Genomic DNA, 25230 nt, shown 5'->3' with positions numbered 1-25230 from the left:
GACACGTTTCGGATTTATTTCCACCATCAGATATTCAAGCGTACAGGGGAACACAGGATACGAGAGTTACTAGATGTATATGCAATTTAAGGTGACTATTCACTCCGTAGTCTGTCAGCTTATGTTACATGTACATTTAGTGACACTCGTAACCTGTGAGTGTCTGACCACCTGGATATATGATTATGGAAATAAATCCTAAACGTGTCAAGTGAGCAATTCAGGGAATAAAGACTTTCTAACCGGCTTTGTGACTTTTTTGAAGCGATCTGTCCAGCTCCAGTACAGTGCTGGATTGTAAAGTATCAGAATGTTCTTTCCTAAATGTAACATGTCTGCAAAATACACCAACAATGCAAAAAGTGCTACGTTTATGTCTGTTATCACAATGTTATTACACACACACAAACACACACACACACACACACACACACACACACAAACACACGTGGATAAATAAATAACATGGTAAACAGGCAGATAAACTTCTTACGCAATGTCAGAACGAGTATGAAACATTCAATAAACACTTATGCTTTCTTCTCATCTGTCGCTAAAAACAGTCGGGAACATGTGTTTCATGATGAAACTTTTCTTAGCAACTGGATAAGAGATTCCTTCAAACAACAATAGTTCTACAGGGGAAGCAAGGAAGGTTCAAATGGCTCTGAGCACTATGGGACTCAACATCTTAGGTCATAATTCCCCCTAGAACTTAGAACTACTTAAACCTAACTAACCTAAGGACATCACACACACCTATGCCCGAGACAGGATTCGAAACTGCGACCGTAGCAGCCCCGCGGTTCCGGACTGCAGCGCCAGAACCGCACGGCCACCGCGGCCGGCGAAGCAAGGAAGGGAGGAAGATTAGTCTTTAACGTCCCGTCGACGGTATAGTCATTAGAGACACTCTGGAATACCGAAATGATGGGGAAGGAAATCTCCTGTCCATTTTTGAAAAGAACCATCGTGGCATTTTCCTGGAGCGATTTGTGGAAATCGCGGAAAACTTAAATCTGAATGACCAGGCGGAATTTGAACCGTTGTTCACCCGAATGAGAGTCCAGCCGATCATTGACAAAGACGGTTATTACATTACTGAGTAGTGTATCAGTCTTGTTATTGTATATTGTACTGTAACGTAATGCAATGTGTTTCATTCTTACAAAATAAAACCGCGGCATTGTAAAAACGGCACCAACTTATGACCTACCCAGTACAGTATGAATCAGGCTGAGAAATACCTTGTTACACGCGTATTAAGTGATTTGCTCATAACCAGAATCCTGGCTGCTATACAGTTTCAGAATAGTTTTAGAACGACTCATTCAGTTTTTATAAATAAAAGGAAGTGCTACATCTTGGATCCCGGCGGAGGTTCGTGTCCTCCCTCGGGCATGGGTATGTGTGTTTGTCCTTAAGATAATTTAGGTCCGCGCGACTGCTACGGTCGCAGGTTCGAATCCTGCCTCGGGCATGGATATGTGTGATGTCCTTAGGTTAGTTAGGTTTAAGTAGTTCTAAGTTCTAGGGGACTGATGACCACAGATGTTGAGTCCCATAGTGCTCAGAGCCATTTGAACCATTTTGATGACCTTAGCAGTTAAGTCCCATAAGATTTCACACAAATTTGAACATTTTTGCTACATCTTGTTGCAACAAATAACTTACGAAATCCAATAGTGTTTCTTCCTCAGCTTTCAAGAACAGAGGAAGTACGACAAAACATGAATTCCTTATTTTTATCGTCTTCTGTTCATTAGTCTTTTTCCCAAACTTTTCTGTCCCTTGGCAGCTGTACCATGAAAGGACAGGTAACCTTTGAAAGATGTGGAGCAATCATAAGCTTTTTCACTGTACGTTGCAATTTCACTTCAAAAATAATTGCCCATAATTGAATGACAGGGCAGTAATTCATTTACTTGAATGCATCCACGTAGTGAGATAACATTTCAGCCCATCACAATTTATTTACGGAACTGGAAAAATACAGGAGGCCTTAATTTTTATATCTTTTATGAAACTTTCTCACTTCAGCTGAAGGTATTTTCGCATTTTAAACTCGGAACAGCATTCCTTACAGTTAAGGGGGCTACACACGTAACTGCATGCTGCACGAACATGCATGATCAACCATTTTGCACAAGCATCGTCGAGAATGGGCAGGATAAATCTGAGCACCAGGAGTGTAAAGCAGCTTGATGATTATTAGAATTTCAATATTATTATGCAAGCATGTGCGTGCATTCAATGTGTGCATGCTTGAGCCTGTGAGTTAACAGTTGAGAGGCTTGTAGGAACTTCAAATGGCTCTGAGTACTATGGGACTTAACATCTGAGGTCATCAGTCCCCTGGAACTTAGAACTACTTAAACCTATCTAACCTAAGGACATGACACACATACATGCCCGAGGCAGGATTCGAACCTGGGACCGTAGCGGTCACGCGGTTCCAGACTGAAGCGCCTAGAACCGCTCGGTCACAGCGGCCGGCGCTCGTAGGAGCATACGACGGCTGGTAACATGTAGAGCGATCTAAACACATCACCGGCAAATTGCTGGAGGATTTTCCTCACTTTTATGTAAATCAGTCTTTGCTGTGGAATATGAAATCAAAGGCGCATCGTGATAAAGGAGAAAGGAACGGTGTATATAATTTGCTTCTTGTTAAATGTAGAGCAGTTTGTCCTGCAGCATAGAAAGACGCAGTAATAAAAAGGTAAAATTGCCGAGAAAAAAAGTAAGTTTTAATAATATCAGTTCTCAGAGCCAAAGCATCAACTCTTACGAATACATATGGCAGTGAATTGTTTGCGACTTAAGTCTCTTTCCAAATTTCCAGTGACTTGCAAAAGTCTGCCAAAAAAATCGTTATTATAAAGAACACGTCCCTCCGATATTCGGCCGTTTGTGCGGAAACAGAACACAATGAAACTATAACTTATATCTGCTAAGGCAAATAGAATACGTGTGAGTATTTTTGTAACTACAGCAAAGTGACTTGCAGCTGAAGGAACTACCTCTGGATATTTTCCATCAATGCAGTCAATACAGTGCAGAAAATTCGACCATTTTGCAAAATTAGTCTCTATCTTGGGCCTGTCATGCGGAAGCATCGGCGTCTCCATTCGACATGCTTGTGCTCGCATGCTTGAGGGGTGTGCATGCGTAAAAGATTTATGCATGCTTGAGCAAAACAATTGATCATCAGTGCTTGTCAAGCATACAGTTACATCTGTAGCCACCTTCACAAGGTATTTAGTTTGAATTACTCATGAATGTGGCTCTCATGTTCACCCAGCACAGTTAAGCTGAACGGCAACAACGGAAGCATGTCAGCCAAGCACGCAGCGTGGAGTCAAGGGACAGAACAGATTGTTAACAGATCATAACAAACAGCGTGGCGCCTATTAACTGCATGATCATTTGTTATTCACGTAACCGTAGTAGGGATGGCGATTACAGACGAAACAACTGGTTCTCGGCTATATCGGTTCTTTTCGACTCCAGTTTAACCTGACCGTTAAAACTGCGCAAAATAACCCGTTTCCGAAGCAAACAATATTTATGTTATAAATAAAAAAAAACGCCTTCTCTTGGTGCACTGTATTTTATTTCTCCCAGATGCGTTTCGCCTGTTTTCACTTTAAGGCATCATCACTGGGATCTAGAATGATACAGTTTTGTTTCGATATGTGTTATTTGTAGATTGTAAAACAGCTCACGTTTCGTTTGTTATGTAAATAAGTGATTACATCGCGTTTTTAGTTGATACCTGCACCTGTTCACATGCTGGAGGTCGCGCTACAGATTTATTTACGAAGCAAAAGCATATTTATATTTATTAAACATTTTTCTGCCCATTTTCATCTTACTTACCCTTATTGTTGTGATGCACTATTACTCTTCTGTCACTAATTATAGATATTTGATCGAAAACAGTCTCGCGGTTCTAGGCGCGCAGTCCGGAACCGTGCGACTGCCACGGTCGCAGGTTCGAATCCTGCCTCGGGCATGGATGTGTGTGATGTCCTTAGGTTAGTTAGGTTTAAGTAGTTCTAAGTTCTAGGGGACTGATGACCAAAGCAGTTGAGTCCCATAGTGCTCAGAGCCATTTTTTTCGAAAACAGTGATTTCAAGAAGCAGCTACTTTGTATTCACTATGTTCTTATCCTGCTTGGTTTGTTTATGTACATGTTGCCAACCTAACGAAGTATATGCTGAAAACTAATGTCTGTTCATTTCTATATATATCGACGGTGAAGAAACAAGACCGCGTAAGTAGCAAAATAAGAATTTTACGCGAGAGACAAAAAAACTATCTAAAATGCCTAATACATTTCTCAGAGGCGCTAAATTTGCATCGTAGCACAACAAGGAAATATTGGATCAAATAAAAATGTGAAAAAAATACGCTTTAGAAAGCTTAATTACGGCACATACGACGAATTGTCTCGGTATTTATGCCATGATCTGTTACTTACAGTTCTAAGTTGTAGAGGACTGATGACCTCAGCAGCCATTTTTTTTTTTTTTTGCTACTTACGCGGTATTTGTCAGTCTCCTGGCACTACTTAACACATTTACGTTGGTATTTGGTGCTGAGAAAGGTAATAAGAACACGTTTTGGAGCATTAATCATTTTTTATCGAAATATTTCATAGATGCATTTTAAATAAATATACTGTTTACATAGTTCCGATAATGTCTGCAAATTTCTTCAAGAAAAATCCTAAACGTCACTCAAAGCAGTAACAGAGAATTACACTGCAATGAAACTCGTCACACAGTTACCTCCGCGATAATTTTCCTTCATAAGGCATGTTGTCATAATAACTATGACAATCTTTAGCAAGAACAAATGTAAGTTGTTGTAAATGATCGCATTTGGATTTCTTGTTTTCAGTCTTTCCTTGTATAGTTTCGGGAAGCAAACATCTCCAAGAATTTTCCTCGGACGCCTCGCCTCGGACGCCTCGGTAATTCTTACCACACCTCGTTGAAAGAGCACATGTAGTAAATAATACCATTTGAGCGGTACTATAGCGCCCTCAGATCGGTATCTGTAGGCTCAGTTTTCACAGCTCTTCCAGGCCTAATTGAGTCGTACACCCACAAACTTTTCTTTGCGTAGTTGATGAAAAAGGAATAATCTAGGTAATGGACTTCGTATGGCTGTGGCTTTTTTCTCACTTCTTCAGATATAATAGCGTATTGGCTAGGAAGTGTAACTTCACGTCCTTTAAGCTTGCACTCAGTGGAACTCTGAACTGACTCACATTCCATCTGAGTATGGCCTTTCTCCAAAAACTTTTATGTAATCAATATTCCAGTATCAATTGCTAATCTTAAAAGACCATTTGATAATCCCACATTTCTTTCCTTAATCGTTCTGGATAGGGTGTCCACGATGCATGAGGCAAATCATGATGCGTTTCATCGAACCAGTAACATACTGCATCACGACTTTTTAAATTATACATTGTAAAGTTAAGAACAACCAACTTTGTTTTATAATAAACTGCACTTGCACTTAGAAATGGAGCAACTTTCACGGCCTGTAAGTCCATGGTGTACACTGAGCAGAGCTTCTGCTGGGCTTCTTTCTCGTCTGCATTTTTTTGCATCCTTACCTGCTCTTTCCGTTCTGTGTGTTGCTTCCACTCTTCTTCACTCAAGTTACCAAGCCTGCAACTACAGGACAAGTCGCACTGGTCTTTCTTGGGAGACAATAAGCTAATATTACAATCTTCTAAAATAAAGTTAAAGGTAGCCCGACTTCATGGTGAAACCTTCTCCGCATGACATTTTTTCACATAGAGTCCATACAGGTGTTGTTAGGATTGTAGAATTGGCTCGAGGTACAAGTTCGAGGAGTATTCCCTGCAGTAATGCTACGGAAGTTTCGGAAGAGAGTCCAGGAATTCTTTCATGAAGGTTCTCTCATCTTTCTTCTTCGTCTGTTTGATTCGAAGTCGTGACGATTCTGTATCAGGACTCATCCTATGCGTAGAATTACCCAGACAAATCGGACAGTCCATTCTTTAATCCCAAGAGTAACGAGAAACATCTTTTTGCGTACTTTGTTTTCCCAGCTCATTTTTCAAATGATAAATGAGCGTCCCTTTTCTCCTGGATTCGCCAATGTTCTTCCCTGGACATTTGGTTGGAATTACGTCTACAAGGTTGATAACGTAAACCTTCGCCTGATCCCATGATATCGTTTCCCAAAATGTGTTAAATACTGCCTGCCTATCATCAGCAGAAAACTGATTACACTTCCCTTGAACGGATTTCTGCCACATCTTCGAAATACATCTGGGACCTAATTTTCGCGCCTCTCTTGGAGTATCGCGAGTGATTTTACCAATTCGACTTCTTTTGTATCCAATATACGCCTGTCCACGCATTCTCAGAATTATATTGGCATTTTTCTTCCAATCTTCAGGATGTGGTTTAGAGTTCCTATTCCAGTCACTGCTTACGTCACCATAAAATTCTTGGCCTTCACTGTCAGCATCATTATTGCTCCTGTGATCTTCCAATAATTTATTCAGAGTGTTTGGCAAAAAATGAGCACCATCGCATAGCAATGAGTGTGAAGTAATGTCGTCTCTAGTGGAAACTGTGACTGGTTTTATTTTGAGCGTTGTTGGATACAGCCACTGAAGTTTCTGGATGGAAAAATATTTATAAATTAATTGAAGCAGACAAAGATGAAACTCAGATTCATGTATTTATGAGAAAGACGGCATCAGTAATACTCTTAACAATAATCCCAAGAAAATTTATCTGCGTCATTAGATTAGTAACCGAGAAACCCATATGCGAAATTAATTCTTCTTCGGTAAATGTAACTTCAGCGTTACGACTTTTCTCGCCTGTTGTTTGTTCTGCATTTACGGGAGATGCTACAAGATAGTGAACAGTCTAGAAATCGTTGGCAGAAATGAATAAAGCACAGGACGAGTGAAGTGGGGGCGTTCTGATTTATATCACAATAAGACACTTGCGGTGCTACTAACATTCAAAGGTGAGTAATAAAACAATTTTCTTACCGCTGTCAGTCACTCTCAGGAACGATTCTTCGCTTTCATAAGCTGATTTCAGCTGAGAAACAATTTCTTCTTCAGTAAAAAGATCGTCACCTATATCGCTGTCCATTATCACGTATGATGCTACAAGCATGGCACCACTTTCGAGCACTGTTAAATACGGCTCTGAGCACTATGGGAAATAGTCCCCTAGAACTTAGAACTACTTAAACCTAACTATCCTAAGGACAGCACACAACACCCAGCCGTCACGAGGCAGAGAAAATCCCTGACCCCGCCGGGAAGCGAACCCGGGAACCCGGGCGTGGGAAGCGAGAACGCTACCGCACGACCACGAGATGCGGGCTCACTGTTAAATACGTATAAGGCAGTAACAATGTGCTGTGGCTGCGCACGCTTTTACATTAACGCGGTATTGTTTGCAGTATCCATGGATTGTAGATACGCGGTATTTAATTCTCTACAGTTCCGCGGTATTGCCATCTATTTATTTGCTGTGTCACATACGCGGTATTGTTTTAGACAATTTTTTCATGGCAAATACTTAAAAATTCGGCATTATGGCGCTAAGAGCAGATGTTCGTACGGTCAACGACATCATCTGATTGAAAAACGAAAAATCGGCAATTTGTCAGTTACGCGGCATTGTTTCTCCATCGACGATATATATATATATATATATATATATATATATATACTTCAAAGGTGAGTGATAAAACAATTTTCTTACCGCTGTTAGTCACTCTCAGGGGCACATGAGAGAGTATACATGCATGGATTTTTTTGTAGAGTGGGGGGGGGGGGGTTCGTGGTTATTCAGCGTGAGCTGTAGAATGTTGAATATGAATGTAGTAACTGTCAGAGAATAGTTGAAAGTTTCAGTGCTCAGCTGTTTTCAGCTTTGGGTAAATGTTTTGTGGAGAGATGTCTATGAATCTCTCGATGGACAAGTGAGTGGAATGGGGGTGGGTGGCATTACTGTTATATATTATGATAATAGTCCTACGTTGTTGTGTTACTCTGTTATTTCTTCAACTACTGTAAACAATGGGTTGTTTGGCATGTGTACTTGATCGTTCAATAGGGTTTTCTTTTCTGCGTCTTTTATTTCCTAAACAAATATTTCTGTGTTTGCTGCAGAGGGTGGCTACGCAAACAAACTCGTTAAACGATATTTAGGTTTTTCTTTTTTTTTTTTTTTTTTTGCTGCCGCTTCCAGTTGTAGACTGCGATCAAAGACTGAAAAATTTTAGTGAAGGTGAAGGAGTCGGAGATCTCGATCGATGTGGAATTGAGGCTGTGGGAGAAATCGGCCTCATTGCCTCCAGCAAAGAAGGTGTAGGTGATGGTTCAAATGGTTCAAATGGCTCTGAGCACTATGGGACTCAACTGCTGAGGTCATTAGTCCCCTAGAACTTAGAACTAGTTAAATGTAGGTGATGGAGAAGGGCTCTGGTACAGCGAGAGCGAAAGGTCACAAATTTTTTACTTCCCTCCATCGTCGCTTTTGGATGGTATCAGTTTTTCACCATAAAGCAATCGCAAAATTAAAGATTTAGCTATTATCCCAAGTTAATAGCACGTCAATAAAATCATAGGTGTGTAGGTAAAATTTACGTTCTCTTCCAAGGAAGATTGTGGACGTTTTATTCTTATACGACGGCGTAAGTTTGTTGCGCCTCCTCTCATTTTATAATCTGTTGCAGCTAATGAAGCATTCTACTTTACTGCTACTATATTTTGCAAAAAAACTTCCAAACAAGGGTTGGTACCATTCTTCAGTACAGCCGATGTCCGTGGAGGACATTCGGTAACTACCGTATAGACTAGGTAGGAGGCAATGTTGCATACTGATGTAGACGTGTGCCGTGTAACTGGCCATGCCAATGTCAACAGTCACACCATTGTCTCAGCAATGCTGTACCGATTCATATGCCTCCGTTTGTTGCTAGTTTCCGACTGTCCATAAGAGTTATTAAAAGGGGATTGATCGCTTTTCCCATCTTCTATAACCACCTGATACGAGGGTAATCCCAAAAGTAAGATCTCTTTTTTTTTATAAGTACATAGACCTATTTATTTCTAAAATGGTTTACATCAGTTTACAGATTGAACATTTAGCTATTATTCGACATAATCTCCATTTCTGTCGATACATTTTTGTAGACGCTGTGGCAGTTTTTGTATGCTCTTGTCATACCAGCTCGTCGCCATGCTGTTCAGAACGTTATGAACCTCTTCTTTCACCTCGTCGTCGGAGCTGAATCGCTTTCCGACCAAATGCTCTTTTAACCTAGGGAATAGGTGATAGTCAATGGGCACCAAGTCAGGACTATAGGGTGGGTAGGTGATTATGTTACACTGAAACTGTTGCAGGAGAGCAACGGTTTGCGGAGCGATGTGTGGGCGAGCGTTGTCATGGAGAATGTGTACGCCCTTGCTCAACATTCCTCTTCTCCGGTTCTGAATTACCCGTTTAAGTTTTTTCAGAGTCTCACAGTACCTGTCAGCGTTAATTGTGGTCCCAGCGATTCCTCTCCGACGACGAGGTGAGAGAAGAGGCATGGCGGCGAGCTGGTATGACATGGGCATACAAAAACTGCCACAGCGTCTTCAAAAATGCATTGACAGAAATGGTGATTATGTCGAATAATAGCTAAATGTTCAAGCTGTAAACTGATGTAAACCATTGTGGCAATAAACAGGTCTACGTACTTATAAAAAAACAGGAGACTTTACTTTTGGGATTACCCTCGTATTTCAAAGAAATGGAAATTTTGTGAATAAACATTATTCGTTTTTTAAAAAAGTGTTATTTAAAATCTAAGAATTTTAGTACTGCTGCTATGTCGAACTGATATGTCGGTTTTGTTATCCTGTTATTGGTAAAAAAAGAAAAAAAAAACTTGTTGTAATCGAGACCAAACAAATACTGGAAAACACTGGTTTTTCATCACTGAAATACCGGTATCGGTCTTAACTGGTCGGTTTTTTTCTATCCCTATACCGCAGGGGAGTGCGTCCTGAAGGAGCGGGAAAGCCTGCGAAAGGCGCTACCGAGAGTCGCTGTGGCACGTTCTGGGCAGACCCGGCCTTTAATTAAGCAGCACGCTAGCAGCGACACGTCTATGGGGGGAGCGACTGTAGCGACTCCAGCGGCGCGACTGTGGCGACTCCATGGAATCGGCTGGAAGCGCGCGACTACCAGCCGCTGCAGTCGCTGCAGGCGCGCGTGGTCGGATGAATCGTGACTGCAGTTTGCCCTGTTTCTGGCTGTTTTGTAACTCGCAATGGACGACTGGCAACTCGTGGAGTTAATACGGGAACGCCCTTGCTTGTACAACCCCAAATACCCTCGGTATAAAGACGTTAATGTTAGGGATGACGTCTGGATGGAAATTGCAGGGTTGATGAGACAACCAGGTGAGTAGAAAACTAACTTTATTCTATTGTCTGTTACTGTAATCTACTGTCACATCCGATTTAGTATGCTTACCGGTTCTGCTCATATTCTGAACGTCTACAGATTTGTCAAAAGAAATAGAAGACTTTGCTTGCATACAGCCTCCATGAGTCATTATGTGCTGCATACCTTACGGTGTCACGAATTGTAAAGTAGTCTTGGTAAGCAAATGGTACATCAAGATGATAAAAGTCGTTTTGTTAAAATAGTTACAAGGATAAAATAAATTTATGGTCAGTGTATAAAACTTAAACTAGAATGGAAGAGAATTGCGCTGTTCACTTCTCGAACATATTTCCCTGTCTTGCATATTAGTGTGCTTATTTTGAGCAAAACGACTTTCATATTTTTTTTTTCCTTTCGAATAACCCATTTGAAGGGTACGATGAATCAACTTTGGCTACTCTTCATTGTATTAGATTTCTTCAGTTTCCAAATTTCCTTCATCCTTTTAGAGTGTTGTTCCCTTTCTTCTTGAGTCCACTTTCGTCTAGTTATTTTCTTTCTCTCCTGAAATTCTGCCTTTCTGAAATATGTTCTGTTTTCTATTGTGTCTATTGTAACTCCAGCATTTTCAATGTCCTTTTCAGTCTCTATGAACCATGCTGGCTTGTATTTGTAGCTATTGAGTAATGTGAATATCCGCTTGGTTAGTCTGTTGTTATCCATTCTGAATATATGTCCAAAAAATGTATTCTCCTCTTCCTCATTACATCAGTTAGTTTCTCCGTTTTCAGATATAGCTCTCTGTTTGGTCTTAACCTGTATTCAGCATTATCGTTTCTTTTAGCTCCCAGTATTTTCCTTAAAATTCTTCTTTCGACCTTCTCTAGTTCCTCAAGATCTCCATTTCTTGTTAGTTTAAGTGTTTCTGCCGCATAGAGAGCTTCAGGTCTGGCCACTGTTTGGCAGTGTCTTAATTTCGTGTTCCAGGACAAGGATTTTTTATTATAAACGTTTTTGGTCATATGAAAAACTCTTTCCATTTTGTGCACTCTAGTTTCTATAGCTATCTTTGCTTTTGCATTGTATGTAATCCACTCTCCTAGGTATTTAAAGGAATCTGTTTTGTGTATTGTGTTGTTGTCAACTGCAATATTTTGAGGAGCATCACAGATGTTTGTCATAAACTTTGTTTTTTCATAGGATATTTGTAGTCCTACTTTGGCTGCTTGTTTTTGTAGTTCTCTTATTTGTTCTTGGGCATTGTCTAGTGAATCTGTAATCAATGCCATATCATCTGCGAAGGCTAAACAGTCGACAGTGATCTTGTTTGGATTTCTCCCTAGTTGAATCCCTTTAGTATTGATGGCCTTCCTCCATTCTCGAACTACCTTCTCCAAGACACAATTGAAAATCAGAGGTGACAGACCATCTCCCTGTCGAACACCTGACTTTATTTCAAACGATTTTGAGAGCTCTCCCCTAAATTTTACTTTCGATTTTGTATTTGTCAAAATACATATTTTCATATGCATAGCTTTTTTGAATATTATACGGTAATTTTGTACACACGTGCGGTCATATACGCGGTGAAACAGTTACGGCAGCCGGCGGGTGTGGCCGAGCGGTTCTACGCGCTTCAGTCTGGAACCGCGCGACCGTTACGGTCGCAGGTTCGAATCCTCCCTCTGGCATGGACCTGATGACCTCCAATGTTAAGTCCCATAGTGCTGAGAGCCATTTTGAGCCAGTTACGGCACTGCGGCGTTTACACCGATCAACAAGACCAGCGCAGCAGCGGAGTTGAAATGCACGCTTCACGTATTCCCGAGCAACGAAAAGCGACGCCCTGTGATGGAATAAATAGAGTAGCGCCCTACCGAAGCTCGATCCTGTAGTTTTGGTACAGTACATAAATGACGTAATAAATGGTAAGATTACCGACGATATTGGTAGATTCGGTAAGGGAAAAGCATAAACCTGTGTGTAAGAGAGAAACTGGACACCGACGATTTCTCTTCGTTTATTTGTTTGGTTGTTTGTTTTGCACATAATTATAACCACACATCATTCACTGTGAATCCACTGTGCATTTTATATCCTTATAAAATATAAATTGCATTTTATAAGTAATGAAAAATAACTGATCACCGAACTTCTGAGCTTTTATGTAATTTAAGCAATTACATTAGATGCAAGTGCAGTTTACATGCAGAAAAATGAAAAAGTAATTATTGTTCTTATATTGTACTCAGTAGAACGTTCTTCATCATTATGAAAGGCAAGAGTTTCCTGTTGTTGTTGATAAATGTGAAAGTTGTTAAAGAATAACAGAAACATGTTTCATATCTGTTCGACGAAGTACTGAAACAGTGGTTGATTTTTTATTTTTTAATTTAATTTTATTTTATTTTATTGAGGAAATCGTGCCTCCTGGCACAGTGTGATAAATCTGTACTGTTTCTTTTACTTCTGCTACAACATCCCTCCGTTTTACATTACAAATTAACAATTCTCGAATAAAACTTGAATTCGACGTTGACAGTTACAAGTTTGCTATAAATACTATTTATTTTCACGTAACAAACAGGATGATTATAAAACAAAAGTATTCCGAAGGTTACGCGGCCATTTATATATATCCTCACTCAGTTTCCAGACGCTTCATCGGTTTCGAGGGGAAACTCGTAAGACACTCATCGCGTATCTAAAGAAGGTCATCGTCAACAGTTACCGCCCGATAAGTATGGAACACACCTAATGTACGGGTTTTGCAGGTACGACCTTAACTGACTGCAGCTGCAAGGAAAGCTTTCGTAGTCTACGCTTACTTAAGATGGTTTGCTGCAGCCTATCATAGTTTTACAACTCTGCTCGTAAAAGAAGTGCATCTGTATACAAGATTGAAAAAAATATGTTCAAGATGTGGACTGAGGGATACCCTTCCATTCTTGTTTTACTTTTATGCAATTACCACATTTGTATTTTACTATGGAACTGTTTTAGTTCAACATGATGACTGTAAGACGACACCTCTTAACACGCTTGCCCACCTTCAATTATTATTCCTGACCTTGTAATGCATGCACATGGTGACTTATGGAGGCTACAAACAGTATATAAAACTGACAAGTTGCCCTGCAACAATAATAGCTATCCTATACGGTATTACGATTGTCGCATGTGTGTTTCAGATCTGTTACATAAGATCAGGCTTATGATATTATGCATTCCTCTCGGTATGTCTCGATTACGTGTTTCATTTGCCGTAATACTGAGGTGATACTGCTGAAGTAATCGGCGCAACCTCCTCTCACAGGGAAGCCATAAGTGTCCCCAAGCTAACCACTAAAAGTATGAAAATTTCAGTTGCTAATTTCTCTGAGTCACAAACGTCTTTTTTTATTCTTCTCCAAGGATAGCATCTCGAGCGGTTTTCCCTTTACTAGTAAACAGTTTGAAAGCTTTGTCTCTTACAATTAGACCGTCTCTTATATTAATTGCATTGTTGTTGTTATTGCCTGAAGACAGGAGGTGAGTTACAATAGATTTTACTTACAGTGGATTTGATTATGAAAAACTGTTAATGAAATCTGACGCAGCTCTCCCCGCTAGCGTATGCTGTATAAGCGCATTCATCTCTGCGTAACTACTGCATGATACATCCACCTGAGTCGGCTTAGTGTGCACAAACGTTGGTTCGATCTACAATTTTTAATTTTTACTTCGCTCTACCCCCCCCCCCCCTCTCCCAAAAAAAATCACTTCCCATCACACCCAAATTTAATTCGCTTTCCAATATTCGCTTTTTCAGTGACTCCACTGACACCTTCTCTGTCAGTATCATCCAATATCAAGAATCACAAGTTTTAAACTAGCATCTACAAAAACGTATCTGTAGTTCAAAAAGTGTGAGCCATTTTTTCCAGAGTGATCTGTTTTAATGATTTGCCCGGTACACTGCTGAAATGCAATTTAGAATCACAATTTTTCTTCAAATTCGTTAGCTATTGTAACGAAGATTTCACTGTTGGAGTCAGCATAATAATAGAAGCATTTCACTGTATGTTTTCAACAGCTGTTTCACAGTGCGTCCTATGTAGCTTTGTAATGTGCGAAATGCAAATAGGGTTGCCATACGCCACGGATTTCACGGACAGTCCGCGATTTTAGGGAAAATGAAAACGTCCGGGCCGAAAAGGCAAATGTCCGCGATATTTGCTGGATTTGAAGTCAACTTCCGGTAATTTCAAAAATTGCTGTCAAAGAAGCACCAATATGTTATGTCTTTGCCTTCACATTATATAAAATCCAAACAGAGCAGGCTTTCGAGATATGGAAACAATGGGCAGTCAGGCTCAGGAGTACGGTACATCCTCTTCGATTTGCGAGATTGCGAGTTGTCGATACAGTGGGCGGTCAGTCGTCTCTGGCAATGAAGAGTATTATCCTCTTTGATTAGCTTGTTGAATGTTCGCATGGTTTGTTGTGCTTGCGATTTCGTTGTGTTATATTGTATTAAATAGTTGTTATTATTTGACTGGTGGTTTAATAATGTCGGCTAGACGGAAGGTTAAGTCCAGGGAGGAATATACTGAACAGTTTCCAAGTATAAAGCGAGGAAGAACTGAATACGAAGCTCCAATGATGACAATAGAACTTCGTGTACTGAATAATGTAATGCATATTCTTATTTTTTGTAATAAATGCTTTCTTAATGAAGCAGTCCTTCCTAAAATCTGGATCATTAATTAAATGCACATTTCCGTTAGCTTATGGGCATGAGGACTCCTTATTCCTCTTATTTCCTTCGATCGGCTACGGTGACCGTAAGTTTCGTCCTGGTTTTGGATTCCGAGATTATGGCAACCCTAAATGCAAATGACAAAAATCTGTAGCTTCCTTCCTACGCTAAGACCCACAAGAATAAGTCGATGGAGCCATAAACCGAAATTATTATTATCTCATTAGTATGGATTCATAGCATTTACACTGAGGCTGACAAAGTCATGAGGTACCTCCTAACATCGTGTTGGACTTCCTTTTCCGCGGCATAGTGCAGCAACTGGACTTATTATTGAGCCACGCTGCCTCTGTCGCCGTCCATAATTGTGAAAGTGTTGTCGGTGCATGCTTTTGTTCACGAACTGACCTCTCGGTTACGTCCCATAAATGTTCGATGGGATTCGCGTCGGGCGATCAGGCCGGCCAAATCATTGACTCGAATTGTCCAGAATGTCCTTTATTAACCGGGAACATTTGTGGTCCGGTGACATGCACACGTGAGTGGCTGCAAACTGTCTCCAAATGGCTGAACATAACCATTTTCCAGAGGACCCAGTCCATTCCATGTAAACATAGACCACACCATTGTGGAGCCACAACCAGCTTGCACAGTGCCTTATTCACAACTTGGTTCCATGACTTTGTGCGTTCTGCGCCACACTCGCACCCTACCATCAGCTCTTACCAACTGAAATCGAGATTCAGCTGACTAGGCGACAGCTTTCCTTTCGTCTAAGGCCCAACCAATATGGTCACAAGCACAGAAGAGGTGCCACAGGCGAAGTCGTGCCGTTAGCAAAGGCACTTGCATCAGTCATCTGCTGCAATAGCCCAGTAACGCCAAATTTCGCTGTACCGTCCCAACTGATACTTTTGTCGCAAGTCCTACACTGATTTCCGTGATTATTTGAGGCAGTGTTGCTTTTCCGATAGCACTCACATCTCGACTCAAACGCCCCTGAACTCGGTCGTCAACTGAGTGCATTCGGCCACTGAGTTGTCCGTGGTGAGAGATATTTCCTGAAATTTAGTAAGTGCGGCACAATATTGACACTATGTGTGGTAACGATGCCACAACGTAGGTTAGCTCTCGTAGGTTGGCACTACGAGAGCGGACGGACAACGCCTACCACAGCGCTCTCTAGCCGACGCTGTGGAGCTCGACGGGCGCCGCTCCACATTCAGCCCATTGGATCACGAGTAGACGACCTAGCAATATTGTTTCTATTTCATAGTTGGCGAGCCACTACAGATTTTGCCTTTGTAACTTCCAGTAGCTGTTAGCTTTGATACTTGTACGGCTTCGCATCTACTCCCTCATCTCAGCCAAAGTTAAGTAACCACTTATGTACTCATATTTTTGCCTATAGTAATCTTGTAAAATCTACAGGCACTACCGAAGTACTTCACCTTTTCCTGTTCCTGCTCGCGTCTTTCACTCTCGGCCTATTTTGCAGAAGCAGTTCACAGAAGCAGATCCACGCGCCGCTTATTCTGGCAGGAAACAAAACTATGCACCTGGGAATACTGATATCCCGAACGATATCCGAAATTGAATGTCCCTTGCTTCTAGCTCCAACTACCATTCCGCTTTCACACTGGACTCGCATTCGGGAGGACGACGGTTCAATCCCGTCTCCAGCCATCCTGATTTAGGTTTTCCGTGATTTCCCTAAATCGTTTCAGGCAAATGCCGGGATGGCTCCTTTGAAAGGGCACGGCCGATTTCCTTCCCACTCCTTCCCTAACCCGAGCTTGCGCTCCGTCTCTAATGACCTCGTTGTCGACGGGACGTTAAACACTAACCACCACCACATTCCGCTTTCAAGGTCTGTTAATTGCCGTCGCGCGGCCATAAACATGTCGGAAGCCTTTTCGCATGAATCACCTGCATACAAATACCAGCTCAGCTAATGCATTGCCCTTTTGTATCTTGTGTACGCGATACTACCGACACATGTATATGTGCATATCGCTACCCCATTACTTCATCACCTCAGTGTATGCAGATGTACGAGGGCATATTTTTTATTCAGTTCTCAATATCGGTTGAGGTATTAAATGTTTTGCATATTATTCGGCTGGCTTTCCGCTTCGCTGACGCTAGCTGCAACCCTCTGCCGCTAAATTGTAGCGTCCAACATGACGGTCAGTACGTCTGTGCGTGAAAAACAGCGTGCTGTAATCGAGTTTCTAGCCGCAGACAACGTGCCTACAGTTGGAATACACATCAGAATGATTTTATCGATATCAGTAATGTGCTCGTGACAAGGGGCACAGTAGTGGTAACCTCAAGGTGTTTGACGTTGCTCGGAGCGTTTCCAGAAGTTAAAAACTTCGAGGATTCCACTTTGGTAGTGATGAGGTGGTTCAAGCAGAGGTGACGTTCTGGCTCCATCAACAAAGTCAAACATTGTATAGTGATTGTATCAACAAACTGGCCTCTTGCTGGGACAAATGTGTTTGTTCCCAGGGTGAATTATCGCATAAAAAATTCGGATTACTTGTCAGCACGCCCTCGTAGACGAAGGTAACATGATAGCTTGTCCTCGTCGATCTTAACGGATTTTTTGCAAGTATCCAAATGTGGTGTGTGGTGAAGTTGGCAACATTTGCAGGTTTTGAATCCGCCATTCACTGTGTGATGACTTTTTTTTTTTTTTTTTTTTATGGCAGGTTTAAGAAGAGCTTTCTGTTCAGCGAGAAGGTACGGGTATCTGGTAGTGACGCTACGCTGGAGTTTCTGGCCCAGCGCCCGGAACTTCCTGCTATGCGACCCCTGCGTCTCCTCGTAGAGGGAGCGGGCAGTCACTCGGAAACGGCCCCGGAAACGTGGGACTCCCGCCATTTTACGCAGCGGACCTGCTGAGAAGTCTCTTGTTCAGTGCAGAGCCAAGCGGAGCTTACGGCTCTGCACTGTTTGTAGTAACTTAGAAGTGCTTCTGCCACCCGACCCCAGACGACGGCGGCGTACTCGAGGACACGGCGAGGCAGCACCTTGTCTACATCTGCATCTACATCTACATGGATACTCTGTAAATCACACTTAAGTGCCCAGCAGAGGGTTCATCGAACCAGCTTCACAACGGTTCTCTATTATTCCAGTCTCGAACAGCGCACGGAAAAAACTAACACCTATATCGTTCCGTGCGAGCTCTGATTTCCCCTATTACGTTTCTCTCTATGTTGGTCGGCGTCAACAAAATATTTTCGCATTCGGAGGGGAAAGCTGGTGATTGAAATTTCGTGAGAAGATTCCACTGCAACGAGAAACGCCTTCGTTTTAATCATATCCACCCGAAATCCTGTATCACTTCCGTGACACTCTGTCCGCTACTTCTCAATAATACAAAACGTGCTCCCCGTCTTTGAACTTTTTCGATGAACTCCGTCAATCCTATCTGGTAAGGATTCCACAACGCGCAGCAGTATTCTAAAAGAGGACGGACAAGCGTAGTGTAGGCAGTCTCTTTAGCAGATCTGTTCCATCTTCCAGGTGTACTGCACAACATTTTCTATGTGTTCTTTCCGTTTTAAGTTGTTCGTTATTGTAATTCCAAGGCATTTAACTGAATTTACGGCTTTTGGATTTGACTAATTTATCGTGTAACCGAAGTTTAACGGATTTCTCTTACTATTCATGTGGATGACTTCACACTTTTCATTGTTTAGGGTCAATTGCTAATTTTCTCACCATACAGATATCTTTTCTGGATCGTTTTACTATTTGTTTTGATCTTCTGACGACTTTACTAGACGATAAGCGACAGAATTATCTGAAAACAGCCAAAGACGGTAGCTCAGATTGTCTTCTAAATCGTTTAAATAGCCAAGGAACAGCAGAGGGAAATAACACTATCTTGGGGAACGCCAGAAATCACTTCTCTTTCATTCAATGACCTTCCAGCAGTTACTGCGAACTGTGACCTCTCCTGCAGGAAATCACGAATCCAGTCACGTAACTGAGACGATATTCCAATAAATGCGAAAGAACTTGCCCCCCTTCTAACAGCCGTGTACCGCAAGTCTCTAGAGGAACGGAGGGTTCCAAATGATTGGAAAAGAGCACAGGTAGTCCCAGTTTTCAAGAAGGGTCGTCGAGCAGATGCGCAAAACTATAGACCTATATCTCTGACGTCGATCTGTTGTAGAATTTTAGAACATGTTTTTTGCTCGCGTATCATGTCGTTTTTGGAAACCCAGAATCTGCTATGTAGGAATCAACATGGATTCCGGAAACAGCGATCGTGTGAGACCCAACTCGCGTTATTTGTTCATGAGACCCAGAAAATATTAGATACAGGCTCCGAGGTAGATGCTATTTTTCTTGACTTCCGGAAGGCGTTCGATACAGTTCCGCACTGTCGCCTGATAAACAAAGTAAGAGCCTACGGAATATCAGACCAGCTGTGTGGCTGGATTGAAGAGTTTTTAGCAAACAGAACACAGCATGTTGTTATCAATGGAGAGACGTCTACAGACGTTAAAGTAACCTCTGGCGTGCCACAGGGGAGTGTTATGGGGCCATTGCTTTTCACAATATATATAAATGACCTAGTAGATAGTGTCGGAAGTTCCATGCGGCTTTTCGCGGATGATGCTGTAGTATACAGAGAAGTTGCAGCATTAGAAAATTGTAGCGAAATGCAGGAAGATCTGCAGCGGATAGGCACTTGGTGCAGGGAGTGGCAACTGTCCCTTAACATAGACAAATGTAATGTATTGCGAATACATAGAAAGAAGGATCCTTTATTGTATGATTATATGATAGCGGAACAAACACTGGTAGCAGTTACTTCTGTAAAATATCTGGGAGTATGCGTGCGGAACGATTTGAAGTGGAATGATCATATAAAATTAATTGTTGGTAAGGCGGGTACCAGGTTGAGATTAATTGGGAGAGTCCTTAGAAAATGTAGTCCATCAACAAAGGAGGTGGCTTACAAAACACTCGTTCGACCTATACTTGAGTATTGCTCATCAGTGTGGGATCCGTACCAGATCGGGTTGACGGAGGAGATAGAGAAGATCCAAAGAAGAGCGGCGCGTTTCATCACAGGGTTATTTGGTAACCGTGATAGCGTTACGGAGATGTTTAATACACTCAAGTGGCAGACTATGCAAGAGAGGCGCTCTGCATCGCGCTGTAGCTTGCTCGCCAGGTTTCGAGAGGGTGCGTTTCTGGATGAGGTATGGAATATATTGCTTCCCCCTACTTATACCTCCCGAGGAGATCATGAATGTAAAATTAGAGAGATTAGAGGGCGCACGGAGGCTTTCAGACAGTCGTTCTTCCCGCGAACTATACGGCGACTGGAACAGGAAAGGGAGGTAATGACAGTGGCACGTAAAGTGCCCTCCGCCACACACCGTTGGGTGGCTTGCGGAGTATAGACGTAGATGTAGATGTAAGCAAACAGGTTCGGTACAAGCCGTTTGTGAGATACGGTGTCAAAAGCCTTCTGGAAATCAACAAATACGGAATCAATTTGAAATTACATGTCTGTAGCACTCATCACTTTGTGTGAGTAAAGAGCTAATTGTGTTTCACAAGAACGATATTTTCTAAATCAGTGTTGACTGTGTGTCACTAGACCGTTCTCTTCGATGTCATTCATCATGTTCGGACACAATATATGTTGCAAAATCCTGCTGCACATCGACGTTAATGATATGGGCCTGTAATCTGGTGGATCACTCATACTGCCTTTATTGAATATTGGTGTGACCTGTCCAATTTCCCAGTCTTTGGGTACGGAATTTTCGTCGAGAGAGCGGTTGCATTGATTTTAAATGGTTCAAATGGCTCTGAGCACTATGTGACTCAACTGCTGTGGTCATCAGTCCCCTAGAACTTAGAACTACTTAAACCTAAGTAACCTAAGGACATCACACACACCCATGCCCGAGGCAGGATTCGAACCTGCGACCGTAGCAGCAGCGCGGCTCCGGACTGGAGCGCCTACAACCGCACGGCCACCGCGGCCGGCCCATTGATTTTAAGTATGGAGCTATTGCATCAGCATACTCTGAAAGGAACGCAACTGGTATATAGTCTGGACTGGGAGACTTGCTTTTATTAAGTGATTTAAGTTGCTTCACTACTCCGAGGATATCTACTTCTAAGTTGCTAATGTTGGCAGCTCCTCTTGATTCGAATTCTAGAATATTTGCTTCGTCCTCTTTGCTAATGGAATGGCGAAAGGCTGTGTTTAGTAACTCTACTTTAGCAGCATTGTCATCGATAACATTTTCAATACTAGCGCACTTTATAAACGACGAGAATCTCTTTTCTTTCGAGGTAATGTTTTGTTGTAAAAACTACACTGAAGAGCCAAAGAAATTGGTACACCTGCCTAATATCGTGTAGGGCCCGTGCGAGCACTCAAAAGTGCCGCAGCACAACGTGGCACAGAGTCGACTAACGTCTGAAGTAGTGCTGGAGGGAACTGACGCTATGAATCCTGCAGGGATGTGCATAAATCCGTAAGAGTACGAGGGGCTGGAGGTCTATTCTGAACAGCACGTTGCAAGGCATTCCAGATGTGTTCAATAATGTTCATGTCTTGGGAGTTTGGTGGCCAGCGGAAGGTTTTAAACTCAGAAGAGTGTTCCTGGAACCACTCTGTAGCAATTGTGGACGTGTGGGGTGTCGCATTGTTCTGCTGGAATTGCCCAAGTCCGTCGGAATGCACAATGGACAAGAATGGATGCAGGTAATCAGACAGGATGCTTACGTACGTGTCACCTGTCAGAGTTGTATATAGACGTATCATGGATCCCATATCACTCAAACTGCCCGCGCCCCACACCATTACAGAGCCTCCACCAGTGTGAACAGTCCCCTGCTGACATACAGGGTCCATGGAGATATGAGGTTTTTCTCCTTTCCCGTACACGTCCATCCGCTCGATACAATTTGAAACGAGACTCGTCCGAGCAGGCAACATGTTTACAGTCATCAACAGTCCAATGTCGGTGTTGACGGGCCCAGGCGAGGCGTAAAGCTTTGTGTCGTGCAGTCATCAAAGATACACGAGCGGACCTTCGGCTCGGATTCCTGATATTCACGGTACATTCGTGAAATGGTCGTACGGGTAAATCCCCACTGCATCGCTGTTTCGGAGATGCTGTGTCCCATCGCTCGTGCGTCGATTATAACACCACGTTCAAACTCGCTTAAATCTTGATAATCTGCCATTGTAGCAACAATAATCGCTGTAACAACTGCTTACATATATCTGTATTTGAGTACGCAAGGCTATACCAGTTACTTTGGCGCTTCAGTGTAGCATAAACATCTCGAAATACTTCTAAGTAAAACGTGATACCAAGCGGAGGCTGTAGGGTAGAAGCAGAGCCTACGTTTTACAAAACTGTGTGTTCAGCAGTCTGAAAAATCACTCAGTGCAAAAGAAAAATAAAGACGTGAAGGAGGTAAATTGAAAAATAAAGGAAACAGAAAAAATAATAGACATAGGCGTAACGAATATAGTACTTCGTATGGCCTTCTTTTAGTTTCTCGGAAGGGAGTCCAGGCACATCAGTGTTCTCATGGGTTTGATGCGGCGTGCCAAGACTTTTTCTCCTTTGGCAACCTCTACATCTCAAGAGTAGCGCTTCCTCAGTTATTTGTTGTTAACATTCCGAAGTCTCTGTACCCCCCATAGGTTTTTCTTCCTCAGTTCCCTGAGTTGCCATGGAATTCATTCCACGATTGTAACACCTGTCTGCGGAGACTATTCCTTTTTGGGATTCTGAAAAAAATGGTTCAAATGGCTCTGAGCCCTATGGGACATAACAGCTGAGGCCATCAGTCCCCTAGAACTTAGAACTACTTAAGCCTAACTAACCTAAGGACATCACACGCATCCATGCCCGAGGCAGGATTCGAACCTGCGACCGTAGCGGCCTCGCGGTTCCAGACTGACGCGGCTAGAACCGCACGGCCACACCTGCCGGCTGGGATTCTGAGCCTCAGTCTGTAGAAACAGAATTCTTCTAGGACCACTTGGTCGTCCGTCCGTCTATCTGTCTGCCTGTCTGTTGAGAACCCTTTCTCTCAGGAATGGATAAACGAAGAAAGTTCAACCTTGCGTTACATACTACGGTTCAAATGGCTCTGAGCACTATGGGACTCAACTGCTGAGGTCATAAGTCCCCTAGAACTTAGAACTACTTAAACCTAACTAACCTAAGGACAACACACACATCCATGCCCGAGGCAGGATTCGAACCTGCGACCGTAGCGGTCGCGCGGTTCCAGACTATTGCGCCAGAACCGCTCGGCCACCAGCGGCCGGCTACATACTACGGTTTATGGTCCCCCGGCTGCTTAAAAAATGTAAGCTCCTAGGTGAATGCAATCAGAAGACACGGTCATCTATGTCACATACACTACTGGCCATTAACAGTGCTACACCACGAAGATGACGTGCTACAGACGCGAGATTTAACTGACAGGAAGAACATGCTGTGATATGCAAATGATTAGCTTTTCACAGCATTCACACAAGGTTGGCGCCGGTGGCGACACCTACAACGTGCTGACAAGAGGAAACTTTACAACCTATTTCTCATACACACACAGCAGTTGACTGGCGTTGCCTGGTGAAACGTTGTTGTGATGCCTGGAAGGAGGAGAAATGCGTATCATCACGTTTCCGACTTTGATAAAGGTCGGATTGTAGCCTATCGCGATTGCGGTTTGTCGTATCGCGACATTGCTGCTCGCGTTGGTCGAGATCCAATGACTGTTAGCAGAATATGGAATCGGTGGGTTCAGGAGGGTAATACGGAATGCCGTGCTGGATCCCAACAGCCTCGTATCACTAGCAGTCGAGATGACAGGCATCCGCATGGCTGTAACGGATCGTACAGCCACGTCTCGATCCCTGAGTCAACAGCTGGGGACGTTTGCAAGACAACAACCATCTGCCCGAACCGTTCGACGACGTTTGCAGCAGCATGGACTATCAGCTCGAAGACCATGGCTGCGGTTACCCTTGACGCGCATCACAGACAGGAGTGCCTGCGATGGTGTACTCATCGACGAACCTGGGTGCACAAATGGCAAAACGTCATTTTTTCGGATGAATCCAGGTTCTGTTTACAGCATCATGATGGTCGCATCCGTGTTTGGCGACATCGTGGTGAACGCACATTGGAAGCTTGTATTCGTCAGCGCCATACTGGCGTATCACATGGCGTGATGGTATGGGGTGCCATTGGTTACACGTCTCGGTCACCTCTTGTTCGCATTGACGGCACATTGAACAGTGGACGTTACATTTCAGATGCGTTACGACCCGTGACTCTACCCTTCATTCGATCCCTGTGAAACCCTACATTTCAGCAGGATAATGCACGACCGTTGCAGGTCCTGTACGGGCCTTTCTGGCTACAGAAAACGTTCGACTGCAGCCCTGCCCAGCACTTTCTCCAGATCTCTCACCAATTGAAAACGTCTGGTCAATGGTGACCGAGCAACTGACTCGTCACAATACGCCAGTCAGTACTCTTGATGAACTGTGGTATCGTGTTGAAGCTGTATGGGTAGCTGTACCTGTACACGCCATCCAAGCTCTGTTTGACTCAATGCCTAGGCGTATCAAGGTCGTTATTACGGCCAGAGGTGGTTGTTCTGGGTACTAATTTCTCAGGATCTATGCACCCAAATTGCGTGAAAATGTAATCATAAGTCAGTTCTAGTAGAATATATTCGTCCAATGAATACCCGTTTATCATCCGCATTTTTTCTTGGTGTAGCAATTTTAATGGCCAGTAGTGTAATTTGATACTCGCAGTCTCACTCAATATAACCTATGGAATACTTCCAGTTGACATGTGTCCTGACATTCGGCAAGGAGCAAAGTTTCACAGTAGAAATAAAGTAAAAATTCTGAAGCTTATTAAATTGTCATTATATCACATAAAAAATACCTTTTGCCATTTGAACGTGCATTTCATTCAGTATCCTCC

General features: G+C 42.7%; 1 protein-coding gene across 1 annotated transcript in view; it reads left to right on the top strand.

The window, feature by feature from the left end:
• The first annotated feature begins 10319 nt into the window (after positions 1-10319).
• Positions 10320-25230, top strand: part of LOC126195318 (transcription factor Adf-1-like) — a 29730-nt gene continuing 14819 nt past the window's right edge. The window contains exon 1 of the mRNA XM_049933877.1: positions 10320-10481. Coding sequence (XP_049789834.1) covers positions 10349-10481 — 133 coding nt within the window. The 5' untranslated portion in view covers positions 10320-10348. The remainder of the gene's footprint in view (positions 10482-25230) is intronic.

This window comes from Schistocerca nitens, chromosome 7 (genome assembly GCF_023898315.1).
Source record: "Schistocerca nitens isolate TAMUIC-IGC-003100 chromosome 7, iqSchNite1.1, whole genome shotgun sequence".
NCBI classification, from domain to species: domain Eukaryota; kingdom Metazoa; phylum Arthropoda; class Insecta; order Orthoptera; family Acrididae; genus Schistocerca; species Schistocerca nitens.
Note: the sequence above shows the minus strand (reverse complement) of the source record. Positions and strands in the feature narration are given on the sequence as shown.